This window comes from Candida pseudojiufengensis, assembly GCF_024610245.1.
Source record: "Candida pseudojiufengensis strain CBS 10847 chromosome Unknown scaffold1, whole genome shotgun sequence".
Classification (NCBI taxonomy): domain Eukaryota; kingdom Fungi; phylum Ascomycota; class Pichiomycetes; order Serinales; family Debaryomycetaceae; genus Lodderomyces; species Lodderomyces pseudojiufengensis.
This window is the reverse complement of record NW_026261530.1, coordinates 670,248-692,522: the sequence shown is the minus strand read 5'-3', so window position 1 is coordinate 692,522 and position 22,275 is coordinate 670,248. Positions and strand designations below refer to the sequence as shown.

The 22,275-nt window shown below is 28.8% G+C and overlaps 8 protein-coding genes across 8 annotated transcripts; 3 read left to right on the top strand and 5 right to left on the bottom strand. All coding sequences in view use genetic code 12, as the record gives it.

The window, feature by feature from the left end:
• Positions 1 to 53: 53 nt before the first annotated feature.
• On the bottom strand, positions 54 to 2,519 carry KGF55_003424 (uncharacterized protein; the record flags this gene model as incomplete). The annotated part of the gene is made up of 1 exon (XM_051758216.1): positions 54 to 2,519. The coding sequence occupies one exon, from the start codon at positions 2,517 to 2,519 to the stop codon at positions 54 to 56; it is 2,466 nt and encodes an 821-aa protein (XP_051613796.1).
• A 4,923-nt stretch (positions 2,520 to 7,442) lies between these two features.
• On the bottom strand, positions 7,443 to 8,450 carry KGF55_003423 (uncharacterized protein; the record flags this gene model as incomplete). The annotated part of the gene is made up of 1 exon (XM_051758215.1): positions 7,443 to 8,450. The coding sequence occupies one exon, from the start codon at positions 8,448 to 8,450 to the stop codon at positions 7,443 to 7,445; it is 1,008 nt and encodes a 335-aa protein (XP_051613795.1).
• A 2,739-nt stretch (positions 8,451 to 11,189) lies between these two features.
• Positions 11,190 to 11,696, bottom strand: KGF55_003422 (uncharacterized protein; the record flags this gene model as incomplete). Its single annotated transcript, XM_051758214.1, has 2 exons — positions 11,190 to 11,564; positions 11,634 to 11,696. The coding sequence occupies 2 exons, from the start codon at positions 11,694 to 11,696 to the stop codon at positions 11,190 to 11,192; spliced, it is 438 nt and encodes a 145-aa protein (XP_051613794.1).
• A 2,120-nt stretch (positions 11,697 to 13,816) lies between these two features.
• KGF55_003421 (SEO1) lies at positions 13,817 to 15,580 on the top strand (the record flags this gene model as incomplete). Its single annotated transcript, XM_051758213.1, has 1 exon — positions 13,817 to 15,580. The coding sequence occupies one exon, from the start codon at positions 13,817 to 13,819 to the stop codon at positions 15,578 to 15,580; it is 1,764 nt and encodes a 587-aa protein (XP_051613793.1).
• A 1,220-nt stretch (positions 15,581 to 16,800) lies between these two features.
• Positions 16,801 to 17,073, top strand: KGF55_003420 (uncharacterized protein; the record flags this gene model as incomplete). The annotated part of the gene is made up of 2 exons (XM_051758212.1): positions 16,801 to 16,803; positions 16,861 to 17,073. 2 exons carry the CDS (start codon positions 16,801 to 16,803, stop codon positions 17,071 to 17,073), a joined length of 216 nt encoding a protein of 71 aa, XP_051613792.1.
• Positions 17,074 to 17,145: 72 nt separating this feature from the next.
• Positions 17,146 to 19,272, bottom strand: KGF55_003419 (rRNA-binding ribosome biosynthesis protein; the record flags this gene model as incomplete). Its single annotated transcript, XM_051758211.1, has 1 exon — positions 17,146 to 19,272. The coding sequence occupies one exon, from the start codon at positions 19,270 to 19,272 to the stop codon at positions 17,146 to 17,148; it is 2,127 nt and encodes a 708-aa protein (XP_051613791.1).
• A 345-nt stretch (positions 19,273 to 19,617) lies between these two features.
• SIW14 (putative tyrosine protein phosphatase) lies at positions 19,618 to 20,511 on the top strand (the record flags this gene model as incomplete). Its single annotated transcript, XM_051758210.1, has 1 exon — positions 19,618 to 20,511. One exon carries the CDS (start codon positions 19,618 to 19,620, stop codon positions 20,509 to 20,511), a length of 894 nt encoding a protein of 297 aa, XP_051613790.1.
• A 396-nt stretch (positions 20,512 to 20,907) lies between these two features.
• On the bottom strand, positions 20,908 to 21,396 carry KGF55_003417 (uncharacterized protein; the record flags this gene model as incomplete). The annotated part of the gene is made up of 1 exon (XM_051758209.1): positions 20,908 to 21,396. The coding sequence occupies one exon, from the start codon at positions 21,394 to 21,396 to the stop codon at positions 20,908 to 20,910; it is 489 nt and encodes a 162-aa protein (XP_051613789.1).
• Positions 21,397 to 22,275: the final 879 nt, after the last annotated feature.

Below are 22,275 nucleotides of genomic sequence, written 5' to 3'. Positions count from 1 at the left end.
GAAAATCATTAAACCATGAGCAAAATTTTATTAAGCGTACCCAAAAAAATTATTCAAGCTTCAGATTTAGCATTTTTTTTTTCTTTTTTTTTTTCCTTTTTAATATGAACTCCATAATCATGGACATTCCCTTCAAACTCTTCATCAAAAATAAGATTGAATATTTCAATTGGTTGGTCTTTAATTTTATGGTAGTATCTCGCGGACAAAGTGACATCACATTTATTACCCACCAAGCTCAAAGCATAAAAAAATTCATCTTCTATACCTGTAGGTGGGAGCTTTATTTTGTTATGAAAACAGTATGTAAGTATAGCTCGAAGTAAATGTATATCTTGTGCTTTGGTATTGACATGATCCAAATCTTGTCTCCTGACAATGGCTGGTAACAGAGAATCTTCTTGTCTCATATTCCAATATTTTGTGACAATAGCACCTGGTACTCTTTTTAGTTCCTTAGCAACATCTTTAAATACATCCACTGATGACTCATGCTCTTTTTTGCCCGCATCTGAAATCTTTTTTAACTCCCAAGCTTCATAATTTCCATTTCTGAAAGTTTGAGGGTGTTGTTTAAACCCCAAATAAAAAAAATAATTTTCATATCCCATATCTCTATAATCTTGCTCAGTGTACATGCCCCTGCGGAAAAAATCCAATTCAACATCAGTATATTGATTATCCGCTGTTTTATAATTGTATTTTTGTTTCATATAGCAAGCTATGTTCACATTATTATTGCCTTTTTCACAATCTTGTAAATAACTTATAGCATCTGAAATAGTCATCTTTTTCATTTCACCTAAACGTTGTGAAAAAACCACATAGGAGTTAGGATTTGACGCTGAACCTGCAGCGTAACAAAAAGCACCAGAAATGGAAGCAGGGGGGAATTGTGTTCCAGTTTGTTTGCAAAACGTGATTAAAACACGAAGTAATTCGATATCTTTTTCCATAGGAAAACTAGGTATGGCTTTATTTTTTGATTTAGTTTTTGATTTATTTTTTGATTTATTTTTTGATTTATTTTTTGATTTATTTTTTGATTTATTTTTTGGATGATCTTTTGCAAATTTCAATTTTTTGTATTGTGCTGGAGGGAATTTGTTCCTTGTTCTTGTCCAGTTGCTCATAATAATTTGGGGGGGTCTCTTTAAATCTGCTGCCATTTGTAAAAAAAAGTCAGTATCAATTCGTGCCGCTTTTAGAGCAGCTTTTTTGATGTGATCTATTTCAGAATCATCAAATCTTCCTTCTTTAAGTTGATTTTCTTCCTCCATGAATCCTAGTTGGTAAAGAAATTTATACCCTTTTTCTAATAATTCTTGTTTCAGATAGGCAAAAGTATAAAGCTCTTTTAATCTCTCTTCTTCTTGCTCTTCATTTCCCTCTTCTCTATTTGCAGCATTAGATGGAATAGCAGCATTAGATGGAATAGCAGCATTAGATGGAATAGCAGCATTAGATGGAATAGCAGCATTAGATGGAATAGCAGTAAAAGAAACATCACCACCTCCAGTTAAAATACCTCTAACATTTGACCCACCACCACCAGATGAAACACCTCCAATAGTTTTACTAGAATTATCTTCATCCGTTGAATCATCCGCTTCATCACTTTCAAATTCCTCTTCTGAATCTAATGAATTATTTCCTGCAGTTTTTTCAGCATAGTCTTGTGAGCTATTACAGCATGCTGCGTCGTCTTCATCTAAATTGTAATTAACTCTAGTTCTTTGACGTAATACTCTTGTTGCTGTACTAGCTTCTGCATCTCCAAAACTATTATTAAATATTTGTATATCATTATTTATTTCTTCTTCAGGTTTTTGATTATTAACAGCACTAAAAATTTTATCATTATCAATACCATTAACTCTATCAATTTTTAACATATTTGTAGTATTTGAAAAGTTGATTTTAATTTCTTCAATACTTTCTACTCTATTTGATGATGGATCTTCTTCCATATCTACATCATCTACTAAAATTGAATTAGATTCTTTAACTCCACCATTACCTTTATTTTCATCACCTCTATTAACTCTATCATTTTGTATCATGTTTTTACTTTTTAATAAATCTATTGTAATTTCTTCAATATGTTCTTGACTATCAGGAATAATATCTGCTTCATATTCATCATCTTTTTTCAAATATGTACTTCTAGTAATTTCTTCAATATTTTCTTGACTATCAGGTATTACATGATCTTCATTTTCATCATCTTTTTTTAAATATGTATAATTCGAGGGTTGCATGATATTATTATTGTTAACTGCCGCTTTTTTTAAAGAATCAATTTCAATTTCTTCTAATTCTTCAGAACTATGAAAATTTACTTCTGAATCTATTTTGGTTTGAGTTTGACTGCTGTCAATTATCTGTATATGTGCTTTTTTAGTTCTTGGTAATGATGTATAATCATCGTCTGCATATATATTATCTGATGATAATTCTTTATAATTAATTTGTTTTGCTTGTCTTAATGATCTTTTAGGCCTAACCTGATCAACCATTTTAAAGAATGATCATAGAATTGATCCAATGAAGTTGTTAGTTGATTGTAGAAAAAGTGTGGTAAAAAAATTGTTTAAAATTGTACAAATTCAAACACTTAATTAATACTATAAAATAATATAGAGGAGAAACAAAAAAAAAAGTACAGTATTTGTTTTAGATATCATGAAAAAGATATCCAAAATTTAAAATAAAATGATAACAACAAATTAATCAAAAGGTTAGTAGAGCTTCTTCAAGAGTATTATTTCACACTTTCGATAATAGTTGGGAATGTAAAACAAATCAATCAATTAATAGACACACTTGCATTTAGGTCAATCAACATATGAAGTAAACATCTTACAGAGTACTAGATATAATAATTTTGTATCAATTTAACAAAGGAATTCATTTGGATCAATATTTAGAAACTTTTCATTAGCATCTACAAAAAAAATGAAATCAAATCAATTTGGGATTGTATTGGAGGCAATAATTTACAATCTTTAACTGCATCCTCATTAGATCCAAGTGATTTACTACACTTCGAATCTTTTAATTGCAAAAATCTTTGCAAGATGAATTTGTTTGAAGATCTTCAAATTCCAACATCTATCAAAAAGTTAAGAATCTGTTCTTGTGATCTTAAAAGTTTTAGTAAATTAATCAAGTATGACAAACTAAATTACTTCACATATATTACAGTTCTGAAATTTATGACATAAATTAAGTGTTCTTGAAATTTCAACGTCTCCTATTGCTAGATGTAGGTGACGTTGGAATTTTAAGAACACTTAATAGTTTAGAGTTTGATCGATGGTATTGAAAATTATTCAATCAACTTACATTTATCTTTACATATAAAATTATAATATCTAGTTATCATTAAATAATAAAGTAACTCCGAGTACGCTTAGCTAATTATATATTGAATCTAATAAAAAAGCTGATAAGTTAACATCACTAGTTTCAATTTTTCAACTTTATAATTACAATATTCTCTTAAGAAAGTAGAGATTTAAAAAAGTAGAATTAGTACAGATGTTTCATAATATTGGTAGCTCGCATTAAAAATATGTTGGAAAACCAGACTAGAGATGCGTGCGATAATGACAATAATAGTTTCTAATATATAAATAACACTGCTTTAATACTAATGATTATAATAACAGCAGTTGACACTTGTAATATTAATATATATAATATAAATAATGAACATCAATCTAATAATTATAGTAGTTGATAATAATCTGAACTTGACTTAAAGAAACAGTTAATAATTTCATTTATCATTTCAAAGATACTTTTGATCTTTATATAATGTAACAATCATCATTACCCCAATTTCATTCGAACTCCTCTTTTATCAATTAATAGTACAGTGCGACACGTAGGCTGTACGCTGTTAGGGGTTATACGCACCAAATTTTGTTAGCGTTTACCAACAAAATTTGTGAAATAGAATGCTTCATAACTTAGTCAATATAAGAGATATGGTTTTGAAACTAGCTTTATTGTTCTCTACAGGCCTGAAATAACCTATTATGACCTTCAAAAATAACTTTTTTCAATTTTCTTCATAAATTACCACTCTAAAATCGCTAACAAAATCATACAACAGAATTTTAAAACGTATTAACAAATAACACAACATTTCAAAGAATTCAAACTCATTCAAGATGAATCTTAACTTCATATAAGAATTAAACACCTTCAACATTTTAAACCTTTTAACCACCTTTGATAGATCACCTTTATGAGATCACTCCAAATAACAAATAATACTCAAATAATTGATATATTTCTTAACTTACCATTTCTTCACATGTTAAACTAGTCATTATTACCATTAAATCTGTCAACACCTTCAACAATTTAAAGATTTCATATTAATTTACATCTCTCCACAACTTCAGTCAATCATTAACATAATTCATAATATCAAAAAAATATCCTTGCTAGATCGCATTTAAAACCAACGAAAGTACTATGGGTGCAATATTAAGTGGAAAAATGTCCTCTAATTATTCATAAACCACCTTGGGTATGTTGATAAAATTTTTGAAAAATGAAACAAAGATTTTTACCATTCACCAAATAATTGTAAATATGAGGAAAATTTCCAGCTGTATGATGACCCAATCAAGTAGATGATTTAATGTCGTAAGAAGCAAATTGAAAATCAGGTTTGCATTTTTGACTGAAACTGACCACACAACAAAATGGCATAGTTTTTTAGTTCATAATTGGCGTTAATGGAAATAGCAAAACCACCAAAACTTTAAAACCAATCAAAATATCAGGATTTATTTAAAAAAAAATAAGACTATTCAATTCAACTGATATACCATAATGTTGGATAGCTTGAATTGTTTAAACTCATGGATTAATAATGACTTGAATTATATGAAACATTAAATAGTTGACACCATTGATATCATAGAAAGCATTTAACCATAAATAACTTATTGAAAATAAAACCAGTGATCATAAAAGCCAGTTTAACCATTAAAATCAAGAAAAGTTAAACTTTTGAATTCGGTTGAATTAACTTCATCATAATGATTTGAAGTAGTAGCATTAACATTGTCAACAACAAGTGCCTGAAGCATAACACAAATTTAACAATAACATGTCGGAACTTTCTTCAAAGGAGAAACTTTTATTAATTTTCGCTTTAGTCGATCATTCTGATAAGTACCTCAGATTAAGTTGATTCAATAGTTACTTGATGTCAATTATTTCAATTTGTAATATTCTGGTTTTGATTAATTCATACTATGTTTGTTGATTGAATTTTTTGATTTGATGAATTTTGAAACTGACTATACTGGCTTTGATCGATTGACAGATTGGAACTGATGATCTTTCATTTTTGCACCTCCATTAAGATTATTATGATTCTCCAATTGGCATGACCACCGTGATACTCTTTGATCAAATATTTGAAATGAATTTCACATTTGTTATTGTATCTATATAGTCCTCGAGAATGGGTATCCCTCTTTCCTTTCCTGTTATGAGTATGAATTGTAGATAGCTTTTTTCGATAAATCTTAAATTATCCGAAAAATTTTTAAAATTGAAAGCTAGGTTTGAAATTTGATTTGATTCCGAAGAAGCCGAATTTGTTAAATCTGAATGAAATCCGGTTGTATCCGTAGATGTTTTTCCACATTGTCAATCAACTATAATTTAAGATGTCTAGAGTGAACATGAACAGAATGATTATTCTAAATATCGAAAATTGTACATTTTTTTTTTTTTTTTCTTCTACTGTACATAGCTTTTTTTTTTTTTCTTTTTTTTTCTCTCTACTATATTATTAAGCCATTCTATATAAATTATATACTAAACTATATAAGGTTATAGATCCACAAAATAAAAGCATGTTTCTGTTGAGGAAACTTTCAATTAATAATTAATATTAATATATCAATTATCAATTAAAAGGAAAAACCTCAACCATAAAAATTGGATTAATATTTGGATTAAATTTGGAGCAACGTTGATGGAATTAGATATTCTTTATATATTCTTTATATATTCTTTATTCAGCAAATAATTATATTATTAGAACCTTGTGTGGTATTGGTATTTAAATTTGGTTAAAAATTTATTCAATTTAGGTAATGAGAATGGACCACTGTGATCTTTATTCTTCCGTTCTCTCTGATAACACAACACTGCTTCTAAGTATTGATTTATTTTTAATTGTGCTATTTTGGAAATTTTATCATTCCCGATAAATAACTTTAAGCTTCTTTCACCCTCACAAGGTTTGAAAAAATCCCATATAAAATCCGTAATCATACATTTGGTTATAACATGATCAAAATATTGACCAGCCGGTAAGGGCTGTTTACATAAAATACAATTTTGATTGTCTGTGGTGTATGTAAAATGACCTAAATTTATTCGATGTAGGATCTCTACACCTCTTGAATGTGTTCTTTTAGTTTCATTCAACTTTGTAAAGAATTTACTCCATTGTTTGTAAGTAATTCCAAGCAGGTAACTCCATTTTTGAGCTCCCGCTGTGAAAATTGTTTCATTTTGTATCTTTTTTGAAATTGAATTAAAAAATTTAGGAGGGAGACGGTTTATGAGGTGATCTTCTTCTGTTATAACCATGTGTGCAATCATATTATATTCTTCCATTGTTATTGTTTTTCTAGTTACTTGTGTTATTTTTCGATATGGCTCAACCAAATGGAACCACGCTAGTAATTGCTGTTTTTCCATGTTGGTGAACATTTTGGTATTTCGATTATTCTTTTTTATATATTGTGCTAATTCAATATTTGATTCTCCTCGTGTGTATGCATATTTAGTCAAATACTCATACCATGGAACTAAGTTGATTTTGTTATTGGTTGTATAGTAGGCGCGAATTACTACACAAACAAGTGAATAGATAAAAAATCCATTAATTCTCTATAAAACGATACAATTTAATTAATTTACTTTATTTTTATATTTATGAATTCTGTGGTAGCTAATAATAACTGAAATATGGTAGCTATCCCACATAGCTCTCAATTCTCGAATAAGTTTTGTTCAAAATAGTGTTAATTGACTTACATTCCCTTTTGTTTTTGTGTTCATCTTAAGGCTATGACTTATGAAATTATTTGACTAGTTATGGACTTGAAAAGAGCTAAGTCAAGAAATCAATCGAAGAATGTTTACTACATTTAGATGATGCATTCAATCACTATAAATTCATTACAAATTAATATCAAAAATCAATTGAACTGCTGTCTTGTTACGACAATAATACGATTCACTAAGTCTGTTTGAAATGATCAAAAAACCGACAAAAAGAAAGTAGAATTGTTTTGATGTATGTAAACTTTACTATGTCAATATATAAACACAAATGACTTTCAATAAATCTGCAATTTGAATTCTCTACTATCAAGGTCAAATTTTAAAATTTATAATGATGGTGACAAAGATGATGAATTTAAATTTATTTCAGAACTATCAGCTGTTTGTTTTAAGAAGTCTAATGCATCTTTGACAGTTGCATTTTTTTCAACTTCTCTTTGTTTGGCCATAACTTTATAAAAACTATTGGGGTCTGAACCCAGACCTGCTGCATAATAATAATTTTGTGTTAAATTGTGTGGTGGATAACTTAAATTCATATTATAACAATAGGTGATGGCAACCCTCAAATCTTCAATAGTTTCAGCAATGGAAATAGGTTGACGTACATCATCTGCTCTTCTGATTCTTGTCATTTCTTCAACAGTAAGCGCTGGTCTTACTTTCTTTCTATAACAATCTTTTATTGATTCTGGGTTTCTGGATAATGCTGCAGCTAAGTTTAACCACAAAGTATTTGAAATCTTAGAATTTAAAACTTTTTCCTTAATAGCTTTTATTTCTTCATTAGAATAAGCACCTGTATTTAAATCTTCACCGTGATTTGAAAAGCCTAAGTAGAAGAGGTGCTTGTAACCTCTATCCAATAATTCCTGTTCTGTATACCTATAAGTATATAATTCTCGTAATTGAGCTTCTTCATCAGCTTCATCAGTATCTTCAATATCTAATGCCGTTGTTGTATTATCATTTGTTGTATTAGTTACTATTTGCTCATCATTCAAAATTTCATCTTCGTCACTTCTTATTTCATCTTCTAAATTATAATTACCATCTCTATCGCTAGATAATCTTCCAACATCATCAGAATCAAGTCTATGAATGACCTCTTCTCTATTTTGTAATATTCGACTTGAAATTGATCTTGGTTCGTTAATAACTTCTTCCATGTTTGATCTTGTTTCATTTAATGATGATGAATTATCTTCAACTTCTGATTCTATACCATCCAATTCTATTGAATCAAATTCAGCTTGATCATCAATTTCAATTGGATCGGAATACCTTTCTATTAATCTTTCATCAATAACATCTAAAAATAGTGGTTGAGACATATAATAGGATGTATTAAGTAATGATGTAATATATATATGAATACTTACAACACAACGCTCTTCTTTTTTTTTAAAAAAAAACCACCTTGTTGGTTTATTAAAAAAAAAAAATAAAAACGCGTGAAAGTAATAGCCTAAAATAAATAAAGTATTATTGTTGAATTATATGACAAGTTGGTTATATACAAGAAGTCGGTGCGATGTAGGCAGAATTATGGTGGTGGAAAGGTAGGTGGTGCTAGGCTTAGCAAGACAACAGGTTAAAGGTGGACAAGCTGTGCTACAGGTTTTTTGACATATATACTATCGTAACATAACTAAACTAAGTTTAAACTAATACAGATAAATTTTAAATAAATTACCTCTGAAAATCAATAAATTACCAACTCTTCAAAATCAAATTGCCCTTTCTAAACAAAAAATTACCTGAGGATAAAAAAAAAAATCACCTTACAACCGATTTCAAAATACCAACAAATATTTATTAAATCACCTTCTTAACTATGTTCTCATACGTTTTGATGTAATCTAAAATTGGTTGCAAGGTGAATTAATCTTTGTTGTTAGGTAATTTAAAAATTTCTAAAGGCAAATTATCTATTTTAAGAGGTGATTTATTTAAAATTTGTCTGTATAATTTTTGAAATGTTTTAAATTTTTTTCAGGGAATATGAGTTAAACCCATAATAAACAAACCCAAAAATTTGTTAATATTTGCTTAACTATGAGACTCCTTTCGTTGTAATGTATTAACCCTTTTTTGAAATTTGGTCTACAGACGATATACTAATACAATCGTATATGCATCAAATAGTATTTCTCAAAATTTTTGTAAATCAAGCACATCATTATAAAATATTAAAAAGTAAGTCTTCATTTTTTTTTTTCCAGCTAAATTTAAGTTTATAGGTAATGAAATGATGAATTTTTTGTATGTTAGGCATTTTTAAATCGATAATTTACCATCAAAAAGAAGACAGTTCTTATTCTCAAGATAAAAGATATCATATTTTGGGATTACCTGATCTGGTTTCTAGATTCATTTTATTTTTTTGTAACAATTTTAAATTTTAAATTTAATACATGGTCCAAAAAAGTAAAATAAAGTTTACGAAATTCTGATTCAATGAAATAAAATCTTGGCATCTTTGTAACATTTTTCAAATATACACATTTCTTACATAGCCTATATATGTTTTTTAAAAACACAAAAATGTATAAGTATATTATTTACCAATGGTTAGTAAATTAATGCATTGCACCGAAAATAGCTTTATTTTGACGTTAAATGTCTCTCCACATAATTAATTATAAAATTTCAGAATAAGGTTTTTGACACAAAATTTAAAGATTACTTAACTTAAAGTGAAATTAAATACCACAATTAAAAGTGTAAAAATATGTGATAAGATAAGATGACCCATTAATATTATAAGGAGCTAGCGTGTAAACACCAATGTTTTGTTTTGATTTACTAATATTATCATTACTCATTTGTCCAATTTTTTTCCCAAAAGAGATTAATCAAATTGCCGTTCATGTACTTCATTTGAAATAAAGTATTATTGAATTTACTTTAAATCTAATTATAGATTTTTAAATAACGTTGTAAACTTAATGTATTTGAGCTTTATTCTATGTCAAATTTGACTATTGATGATCTAAAATACAAAGGATCTTACTCAGATTGAGGATCATCTAATTTTAACAATAAGATAAGCAGTTATTAATTTGAAATACGTAAAACATAGATACGATATTGTGGGGTTATCCAATATTAATACATTTAGTATATGCATCAATGCTTATATAGTTAAAAATTTTGTAAACTATACGCCTCATTATTAAGATAAGTTAAAATTTACTATATTTTATGTTTCAAAAAAAATATAAATAGGACAGAATTTTCCTGAAGTTGAAAAATTTTTGTTTTACTTTTCTCTTCTTCTTCTTTTTCCTTTTTCTTTCTACAGAGTTTTCATCATCATCATCATCTATTATTCATAATTCAATATCAATCAGATCGATTAACTCAGTCTTGACTTGATTTATGGTGAGTTGATTTATTTATTTATTTATTTATTTATTTATTTCATTTTATTTGTTCTTATTACTAACATGTATACCAAGTCATCTACACATAATTTTTCATGGATATGATGTCATGAAACTTTAATTGTGGGTATTTAGGGGAAATGGGTAACTAGTGCAGGACAAGATATATTTTTCGACAAATGTTTTAATGAAACCGTTTACTACTATTTTAAACCTTTTGAAAAAATCAAAAAATTTTGAATTTACAAATAATCTTGTGGTATCTCCGAAAAATACTTTTAATATTAATCAGTTTCAGTTTTCCAATTTAAATAATTTAAAGATTTTAGATTTACAGAATAATTAAATTAATTTTTCAATGTTAGAACATCAAAAACTCCCATCAAGTTTAATTTATATAAATTTATCATACAATGAAATTGAAGATTTGAGTTGCTTCGATTTAGAAAATTGCGTTCATTCAAAAAATTTGATTTTGGAAAAAGTAACCACAGAAGATAACCAGAAGGTGCTATTCCATTGATGGAATTACTCATAGATACCAAAGCTAATGTCATTTTAACAATTCCATCAACTTAAATCTTCAATTGGATTGTTAGATAGATTTAAGTAAATTAAGCTTGATGGAAATATTTGATGTTTTAATATTGAATAAGTAATTTGATTATTTTGTAGATTAAAGATCTACAAATTATTTAAATTGGAAAAATTGCGAAAATCGTAAATACTGTAAGAAATTCCTCTTAATTTCAAATCCCTAACAACCATTTCTTCCAATGAATTGGGGAAATAATAAAGCTCCAAGTACTCTATATTTAAATTTATAAGTTCTATTTTGGTCAAATTTCCACAATTAAATGATGGTTTTAACGGTTCCACATAATAATCGCAATCTGGTGGCCCTGGACATTTTAAGATTAAGCTTTGTAATTCAGGTGTTTCGAAACATGTGCCAGATAAAATGTCAAGCGGATCAGGGCCCACCTCTTCAGAATCATAATCTAACCAAACATTGTCTGAAAAATCTAACACTTTTAATGACTTCAAGTCTTCTATATTCTATCTGAAACGTTCGAAACGAATTTCATTTTTAGCAAACTTGATATGTTTCAGCTCTGGAAATAGAACATTATTGTTCCGATTTTCGGTTTCACAATTTGTGATAATGATATCATACATTCTAGATATCATACATTCTATTCCGTATACTTGTCAAAAACTTGAACGACTTAATGTTTTCAATACTATCTAACTCTAAACAATTAAGTGTTCTTAAAATTCCAACGTCTCCTATTGCTAGATGTATGTTATTGAAAATTTAGATAGATACTTATTCAATCAACTTACATTTATCTTTACATATAAAATTATAATGTCTAATTAACAATAATTTATGAAGTAACACCGAGTACGCTTAGCTAATTATATATTGAATCTAATAAAAAAGCTGATAATTTAACATCACTAGCTACAATTTTTCAACTTCTATATAATACTCTTTTAAGTAAGTCTAGAACTTTAATTTTTTTTTTCTATATTCCTCATTTATTAATTTAATACTATAAAAATAGACAGTTATATACTAATTAATAACGAAAGTCATCTAGGCATCTGATGACACAAGCTAATATGATTTTCTGGATAAAAAACTTCTATAGTAATTTTATACAAATATAAGATTGTGGGAGACTAATTGATTGCTCAATCCCTACCCACTAAAAAACCAGTTTGAGTTTAAAAATTTTGAGAATCATTAATATAATTGTTTCGGGTATGGTTCATACTATCAACATTATTATTTCACATCCATTACACTGCTCATCTACCGTTCTCTCGATTAAATTGACGTCGTCGAGCGGAGTTTAAGCATTCTTCCAAATAGTTATTGATAACATTGCTCTTTTTTCAAAGTAGATGGAGTGCTATAGTTATATCGAATTTTGAAATATCTTTTTCTGTTTCATTTCTGAATATAAAATTTATCTTCGTATCATTTGTTAAAGTATGATCATTATTTTATTACTTGAAGTATAGAAGTAAAATTTATATTTCTTTTCTTTATATTAATTACGAATTGGGAATATTGAGGTTACTAAAAACAATTTCCACCATAAATTGACTCAAATCAACATTGTTTTAATTCAATCACTGAAGGCTTACCTTTTGTTGTTAACTTGTGAAATATATACTTTAGTAAACATTTGGTCGAATAACTCGAAACTCATTTAGTTTTGAATTCAAAATGCCTCACCAATTTTTGTTCCATTCTAGAACATAGATTTTGTGCATCTAAAATGAGACTATTGCCGGTAAATACAATAGCTCAACCATCTTCAGATTTACTTTTGGAGTCAATGATGCTCCATCAAGATATCGTTTTTTGCTGCTTTTTCAGCATTATTGGCTTGGTTTTGTGGTTAAGTTATACCACTACAGTTGCAATTTCCTATTCATTAATAACAGAGCCCTTAGGCAACAATGAAACTTTCATATCATTTATTTAACAATCAAACTTCATCATTAAATGACGAGAAAAAATTTTGGTGCAACTCTTTAAGATTTCTACAAATACAAAGGAATTTTCAATGCTCTTGATCTTATGGTTTTGAGGATAGTTCGATACCTTACTTTCTACTTAAAGATTACATATAGTTTTCACCTTCTCAACGAATTTTAACATATTTACAATTTTGAATATGGTTTCATGATCAACCGGGTGCTTACTAACTATCTGGCTAACAATCGGTTCTGAAAAAAAATAAAAGAACTTTGGAAAAAAAATAACAGGAAACAGTTATTGATTCGGAAAACGTTTAAACTCCCTATCTTGAATTATAAATTTGATACATTCCAAAAACCTAACTAATTGGAGTTATCTAGTGATTTATTTTCTGCCACATCAATAATTACACACCTGAATTTCACAGTTTGTTTAGTTGATTTGATAATTTATATTTTGAACATCACGCTAGGTAACCGTCTCATTCCGTTACACAAAACCTAAGATCCTCCAAAACAAGAAAAAAATTAGAAAAAAATTAAGAAGACTCGCTTAGGCCGCACAAGTTACAAAATTAAGTTACGAAAAAAAAAAATAACAATAAAAAACAATAGAATTCCGTTATAACAATTCAAGTTTTACTTTATAATTAAATTTAAAACATCTCATAATTTTTATTATTTCATTTACGATGATTTAATTTTAATGAAAATTTTGAAGAGCCACAATTTAAAACGATAAACTTATATGAATATCCTGAAATCAATAACATATTAATGGAAAATGTTTTTGAGTCAAATCATTTCAAAATATGAGTGCCATTATCACACCATTCAAGAGATTGAAATGGGGTTTTTTACCTCAAAGGAGAATTGTTGATGAAGATGAGTTTGGTAATTTCATAGATTCTGGTGAAGATTCAATAAAATCATCTGAAAAAGAAGAAATATCAGAAAAAGTTTCAGATACTAAGATTTTTGAAAAAGAAAGCCCTGAAGATAAAATTTATGAATATAGGGATGAAAAAGATAGACCATGGTGGAAATTTTTTGATGAATATGAATATAGAGTTCAGACCAAAGTTAAGAAAAATAGAAAATGGTATCATTGGTTTCATGATGATGATACATATGAAGAGAAAAAATTAATTTTAAAACTTGACTTATTACTTACTTTTTACCTGATGGTTGCTTATTGGATTAAATACCTCGACACTGTGAATTTAACAAACGCCTATATTAGTGGTTTATATTTGCCTAAGGATCAAGGTGGTATTAATATGGTGAAAAATGATTTAATTAATACTCAAACGGTTTTTAATGTCGGAACAGTGGTTTTTCAACTTGCAGCTGTTATAGTCGTTTATGAATATCCATTGACATATAGTCTTCCTATTTCAGATATGTTATGGTCAATATTAACTATTGTAACGGCTGAAGTAAAGTCAGTTGGTGGACTTCAAGCCGTCAGATTTTTAATTGGTGTTTGTGAAAGTCTTTTCTACCCTGCTTATCATTCATTACTCGCCGGCTGGTTCATTCCTACAGAATTAAATCGTAGAGCAGGCCTATATTATATCGGGCAATTTTTAGGTGTTCTTAGCTCTGGTTTAATATCGGGTGGTATAGAAAATGCCTTTGGAAATACTCCCGGTCAAGTTTGGCGTTGGATTTTTCGTATAGATGGAATAGCAAGTTTTGTGGTCGGTATTTTGGGTTTATATATGCTCCCAGGCACTCCAAGTGATTGCTATAGTATATTTTTAACTGACGAAGATATAAGAGTTGCTAGAAGAAGAATGAAGAGAGCTAATGTTGGTTCAAAACCTAGAAAAGACGCACTAAAAAAATTTTTTGATAAAAATGTTTGGAAGTCAATTTTTTCAACTTGGCACTTTTATGTTTTATCAATATGGTGTATATTCTTGTGGAACAATACATCAGGACCACAAGGGGCGTATCCATTATGGTTAAAATTTAAAACAAGAGAAGATGGCACACCTAGCTTCACTGGCAGTAGATTACAAAATTTTACAAGTTTAACTCCAAGTTTGGGAATTTTGTATCTTATCTTAGTTTGCTGCTATGCTGATTTTTTCCAAAGTAGATGGAGTGCTATAGTTATATCCCAAATCTTTAATTTTGTGGGAAATTTGTTGTTAGCTATTTGGAATATACCAGAGGGGGCAAAGTGGTTCGCTTGGGTCCTCCAATATTGGTCATGGTCAGCTGCCCCAGTTGTTTATGCTTGGCAAGGGGATATATGTCGTTTTGATTTCAGGAAAAGACAAGTTTTATTATTTTCAATGAATATCATAGCTCAAACGTTTTCAGTTTGGATTACACGGTTAACATGGTCTACAGTTGAAGCCCCAAGATACTTAAAAGGTTTTTCATTTATCACAGCTTCAACTTTTGCTTTAATAGTGTGGACATTTTTAGTATTATATCTTTATAAAAAACAAGAACGGGAACATGCAAAGGAAAACGGTATTATTTTGTACAATTCAGATAAGGATGGTGAAGTTGCTTCTGAGATTGTTGATGGCAAAGTTGATAAATTTCATTCTTTATAGATATAAATTCAAAGATCAAATTTAAATCGGTTGCAAAATTCTGTTTCTAACTCTATTTCCACTTGTCATTAACATTCTTAGGTGATCTATTTTAGTAAATCTTTGCATAACCCCAAGTCTCGTATCAAACAAAGACTTCAATGTGTTCTTGAATTGATAATGTAGGCTAACAGAATGATCTTGACTATTAAAGATAAAGTGATCTCGAAGAATCAAAATCACGCAAGAGAAATGCAATCACATTACAACAAATTAACAATCCAACTTTAGAGGATCTCCAAACATACAAACAAAGATCCCGAAAACACCAACTTAACGCAAGACAGTGCATCATCCCAGATGGTTGGACAAGAGAAATGCGATTCACAGAAACAGATTGGAAAACCTTCTTCAAAATGTTAAACAAAGCCAAAGGACTACATCCATATGATTTGGATTATTTTCATAAGCTAAACCTTGGACATTTTAGATATAAAGAAAGAAACATTCGGACATGCAATCTTTGCAAAAAAGAATTACCTGCAAGAACCATGTTAAACCACCTAATATTTCAATGTCGGGCATCAAAATTGTTGTGGCAACAGATTGGACCAAGAAATCGTAGGTTACAACTGAGAATTTTAATATGCAACTTAACTTTACAACCTTCAGAAATGACAAATATTAACCGGTATTTGAAAGCTTTATTTAGGTTAAATGGGTTCCGACGAACTCAGCCGGAGAGCCTGGAGCTCTCCGACACCCAAATTAACAAATGGATACCGGTATTCCTACATTTTGATTCAGTTTAAATACTTTATCGAAATGAAATCATGAACACTTTAAAAGACAATATAGTAAGAAAATGAAAAAATATATAAAAAATGCAGAGGTTTTTAGATGGTGATCCATCATTGCTAATTCAAGATTATATTACAAAACAAGTATATAGAAATTATTAGTTAGAAATCTTTCCTCTATAGATTAAGTTTATTCTTTTACTGTTTAGCAAGCTAGACTACTGATCTAATAAACAATTAATATTGAAAAAAAAAAGTGAGGTCTGAAAAAATATCAAACATGTTTATTCGATTTAATTTTCATAAAAATAAAAATGGTGACATAAATTTTCGACTTCACATTTATGACAACCAAATTAATTTTTTTTAGTACTTAACATTTAGACTAAGTATATCACAAGTGCTTTCAAACTAAAAAATCACGAATTACTACTAATCACGATGGTATGTAGATGAATAACGATTCTTATAGAAATGATACTAACTTAACCCAAATTCTAGTCTGCATTATTCAATTTCCAATCACTTTTGCAAGTTATACTACTATTGATATGTACATGTACATATATTCATCAGGTAACACCAGCTATATTAGATAATAGAAAACTGGGTATATTGAGTGTTTTTTATAAATTTGCTAGAATTGGGGAAAGATTGAGTCCTTATGTTGCAATTGGATGTTTTATAATGGCTTTCAACACTTTGAGTGGATAGGGTAATGGAATAAGAGTAAAGTTGCTAGATTCAAAGATATTTAGATGAATTTACTCATACATTTTTACAAAGCTATTTGAACTCATAAGAATCATTTCTTGAATTACATAAAATTGGAGCACGTTCATTTCCAACAATTCTTTCTAAACTTGTTGCATCCCATTTAGAAAAAATCGTTTTGACCATGGCTAAATTCAAATCACATTCATCTTTAAAAATCAGTTTCCCAATGAATCTGATGATTTCTTTATAAAATATAGGATTGCTTGGTGGAGAATAAATTATTAATGATTTAACACCATTTATCTCATATCTTCTGAAATAATGTAATCTTTCCGTGTACAATAAGATTTTAATTTTACCTTGTTGAAATTCATGTCTTGTTCTTGTTAATTTTGATTGTGAACTGTATTCATCAATAGCTCCAAAATTAAATTTTGTTGAACTTTCAAAATAATTTTTAATACGCAAATAATCAAAGTATGATGGAATGTATATCATAATACCATCTTCATATGAAACGGTTTTAAGTAAATTTGGTAAAATTGAATTTGTGAAAAATTTAAATCTTGAATCTGGATCATTTGACGGCGATTCACTAGGAAATCTTTGAAATATTTGTTTAATCTTAAGTCCAATTGAGTTCATAAGGCTTGTTTCTGAATTTATAATTGGTTTAAATTTAACTTTACCCAGTAGATTGAATGATTTGGATGATATTAAATTATTTATCGATGGTGTTAAATATTCACAAAATACTAAAGTTTGTCTCAATAATTGAGCCTGATCATTTATGCTCCACATTCTTATTCTACTAAAATCAGCGTCATGAAATTCTTTGGGGATTTTGTTAAGGTATTTTAAAACTGTATTCACATGATCCCAATTTTGCATTTCGATTTGATTTGCTTTGTCCATTATCAACACTTCAATTGATGAAATAAAATCGTATTGTCTTTTCTTTTTATCAGCGTTTTCTAATATCATTGATAGCCCAATTGGTGATGCAAGTATTATATCTGATGAATAAAAAGATGAATATAATTTTAAAGATTTTCTAGTTAGTTTTAACCCAATACAAAAGAAATCATTATTATTTCCTTTAAATGCATCCTGAAAATCTCCAGGTTTGTTAATTCTTGCAATGTCTTTAGCATGAAATTGAGTTGTAAATTTTTTTTTATTCTCTTGTTGATCAGTTCCTGACAATTTTATCAATTCTTCAACAACTTCATTACATGATTCTCTTGTGGGTAATAGTATCAAAACTTTAGGTCGAGTAAAGCCTTGGTCTCTTAACTCCAAATCTTGATTCGTGTCGTCAGTTTGATTTAATTTAGTTGTATTTTTGATTATTCTATCTCTCGTTTTATATATATGATTAAGTGCATGAAGTATATAAAGTTTTCTATAAGATTTATTCGAAAATGATTTATATTGATAATTAACATCTTGATAATTTAGAATAGGTCTTAACAAAGTTGAATCTAATTCTGACAAGTTTTCACCATGATATTTTTCAAATGCATGTACGATTCTTTTTTTCAACGTTGAATAGTCTGATACAGTTGATGCAACTTTTTGAATTGGCGAATTGATAGCGGTTCCAGGAGGTAAAGAAATGAAAGAGCTCATTGACAAAGATTCCAATACATTCCTTTTCCCTATCTTCCATTTCTCATGGTCTTTAATAACCTGTTGTTCTTCTTTTTCTAAGTATTGTTCCGTTGGTTGATTGAAATGAACTTCAAATGGATCGTTTGCTAGTCCATTTGGGGAATCTTCATCATCCTCTGAATCAACCTCATCTTCGTGTAAGTCCTGCTCATTATTTTCTTCCAAATTCTCCCCTGCAAGCTCCTCCTCCTCCTCCAAAACTTCGTCTGAAGTACTTTCTGTTTTGTTATCCTTGGGTTCGGAATTTGATCTTTGATCCGACTTCAATAATGTCAACAATGCTGAATAAGCTTTACCTTTAGCCTCATACTCATCTTCTTCCTCTTCTTCACTTGTTTCTGAGAATTTTTCATCTTCCTCTTTTTCATTATTTCCCGATTGATCTTTACTGAATGTTTCACCCTTTGATCTTCTTGAAGTTCGTGTGATGGTTCTCAATTCTGACCTCCCTCGTTTGACATGTCTTTCGTGAAAATTCCCACTACCATTACGATTGGCTTTTCTTTTGACTTGCCCAGACATTAGTATCTGCTATTCAATTACATAGTATATACAATTTGATGATGAGCATCTTAAAATCCAGTGTCTGGAGATTTTCAATTGTCTCACGACATTGGACTCAGCTTGCTACCAATCGATATTTACAATTCCAAAAAATAGAGACTGAATTCCCATTTGAGTTGATATAAAATTAGATCATGAATTAGGAAACACGATTACATTAAAAGATATAATATTAGAGAGCTCTAGCTGAGGATTTTGGATTGTTTTGAAAACATCACAATAAGTTGTGTCACAAGTGAAAGTGAGGAATCAGATACGTTTGTTTTCCCTTCCCGGTTATAATTCAAAATAAAATTACTATCCATGACAACATCAACAGATGATCCATTCACAATGGACGAAGATCTATCAGAGCTACCGAATAACGAAGAAACGTCAGTCACAACAGCTACTAATACATCAGAGACAAGCAATGGGATTCGAGATCCAAATTATTCAATTCACCAATCACCCAATTCCATATACGTTGATACAAAATTAATACGATCCAAATTGGATCAAATCAAATTAGAAGAAAAAGAAACCAATGCAACTACAACAGAAGAAGATGATGAGAAAACTTATGATGAAGATGCCGATGATAAATTAGATTTACAACTTCAGAAACAATTATTGAAACAATATAAAGATGAACATAAACAAAATGATGAAATAGACTCAAATAAATTTAATTTTGATTATAATGATGATCAACCATTAACTCCACCTGAAAATTTTGCATTAGTAATAGGTTCAATCTATCGAAGTTCATTTCCACAACCAAATAATTTTTCATTCCTAAGAGGATTAGGTTTAAAATCAGTTTTATGTTTAATACCAGAGGATTATCCAGAACTTCAACAACAATGGCTACAAAATGAAAATATAAAATTATTTCAATTGGGGATGTCAGGAAATAAAGAACCATTTGTTAAAATATCATCAGATTTGATCACTCAAGCTATAAAAATTGTTTTAAATCCAGAAAATCAACCAATATTAATACATTGTAATAGAGGAAAGCATAGAACAGGATGTTTAGTTGGAGTTTTGCGAAGGTTACAAAATTGGTCAAAAACAATAATTTTTGATGAATATAGGAAATTCGCTGCACCAAAAGAAAGATCAATGGACCAACAATTTATTGAATTATATGACGATACGGAACTAAAACAATTTTGCAATGAAAGAAATCTAATTCCATTAAAATGGGATTAAATCGAATTAGAAAATTACTTTTTATTGATTTTGAGTTCGACTTCGTTATCTCTAAGCTCTACTAATTCAAATCAACCAAATGATCCTTGAATTTGAGTTGATCTTTTAGCTTCAAATTTCAATTATTTGAACCAACATGTGGAACCCAAGCATGAGCTCTATTATAAAAGTTCCATGAGCTGAAATAGAAAAATCTCACTTGCATTAACAGCAGCACAATCTCGATCCAGCGTCAGTTATATAATTCAACAAAAATTTAGGACAATTCGTTTTTAAAATTAAGATGATAAGAGATCTCTTAAGAATAAATAAAGCTAAAGTGGAAAAACTAGATCACTCCAAAAAATATATTTGGAATACCCTATAATTTCTATTTACAATCTTCTTTATCAATTTTTAATTTTGAAATGGACTTTTCTTACTCCAAATGAACTCTCTACCATATATACCAGTGTTGAATAAAGCTAATCCACTTAACCCTATTGGTGAAATATGTCCCCTGAATAAACTCGATATACTTGATTTTCCATTAACTATCAAATATAACAATGACCATGCAAAATTAAAACCTGAAGCATTTATAGGATCACCATCTATCATCATATAAGTTCCTAATGCCATTATTGAACCAAATCCTAAAGATCCAAATTTCGTTGGTTTAGCAGTTTGTAGCTTTTTATGAAATGCAAAAGATGATCCTGAAGTTCCAGAATTCGGTATTGTTGAAGTTGAAGAACTTGTAAAACCTTTTAATAACAAAGATGCAGATAATAAACCAGCTGGAATTGGTGAAGTTGATAATTCATCAATTCTTGATAAGATTGATGGTGGGATTGCATTTTTGACTACATCTGATGATGATGAAGAATCAGCTGTATTTGACATATCTTTGAGATACTTGATGATCAATTGACAAAACTGAAATGTGGAGTATTCAAAATTATAAAGCAATTAAACAAAAATCAATCGAAATTCAAAAGCCGCAGCCATTCCCAAAAACAGAAGTAGTAAATTTTAGACGTCTTTCTTTGATCTAAATTTTGAAACATCATACAAAAGTATTTTCCTTTGCAAAAGTAAATTCATGATCACAACAACTGAATTGTGAGATTACACCTATACAAATTACGTTCAAAACTCAACATTTTGTAAGACTGCTATCAGAAAGTTCAGTTATAAACGAAATTAAAATTTTCAAGAGAACTGATCTATGTAAAAGAATCCAGCTCAGTCGAAAAATTCAACTAAAAAATTTTACAAAACATTTTTATCAGATTTGCATTGCTTTATGATGTAATAAGTAATCAATAATTAAACGTGAAATCTGAATGTTTTTTGTATGAGGTTATCGATACCCAGAGTGAAATTTGACCAGATATTTGAGCCAAAATGTATTCTTCCCATTTTTGACAAACTCGAAAATGTGCTAAAATTGATGTTTCACTTAAGATCAAGTGAGAGTTAGATAAAATGTGATAAATACAAATCTGCAGTCTTGAAATGAATTTTTTCATGGTGTAGAGCTATATTTCTAATTGCATAAAAGTTGAAACAAAAAATAGTACAAAACAACAAGAAATGTCAAATCACTAAATAACGGAAGAAAAGATCAACTCTCAGAATTTCAACAACATCAATCACAAATTTAAATAACTTTCATTTATTCAATGAAGCAATGTAGCACTATTAGAAAATCATCAATAAAAGCATCTTTTGATTCCAAACCTCGATAAAAAAAGAATATAAATTTTATAAATGCTTAGA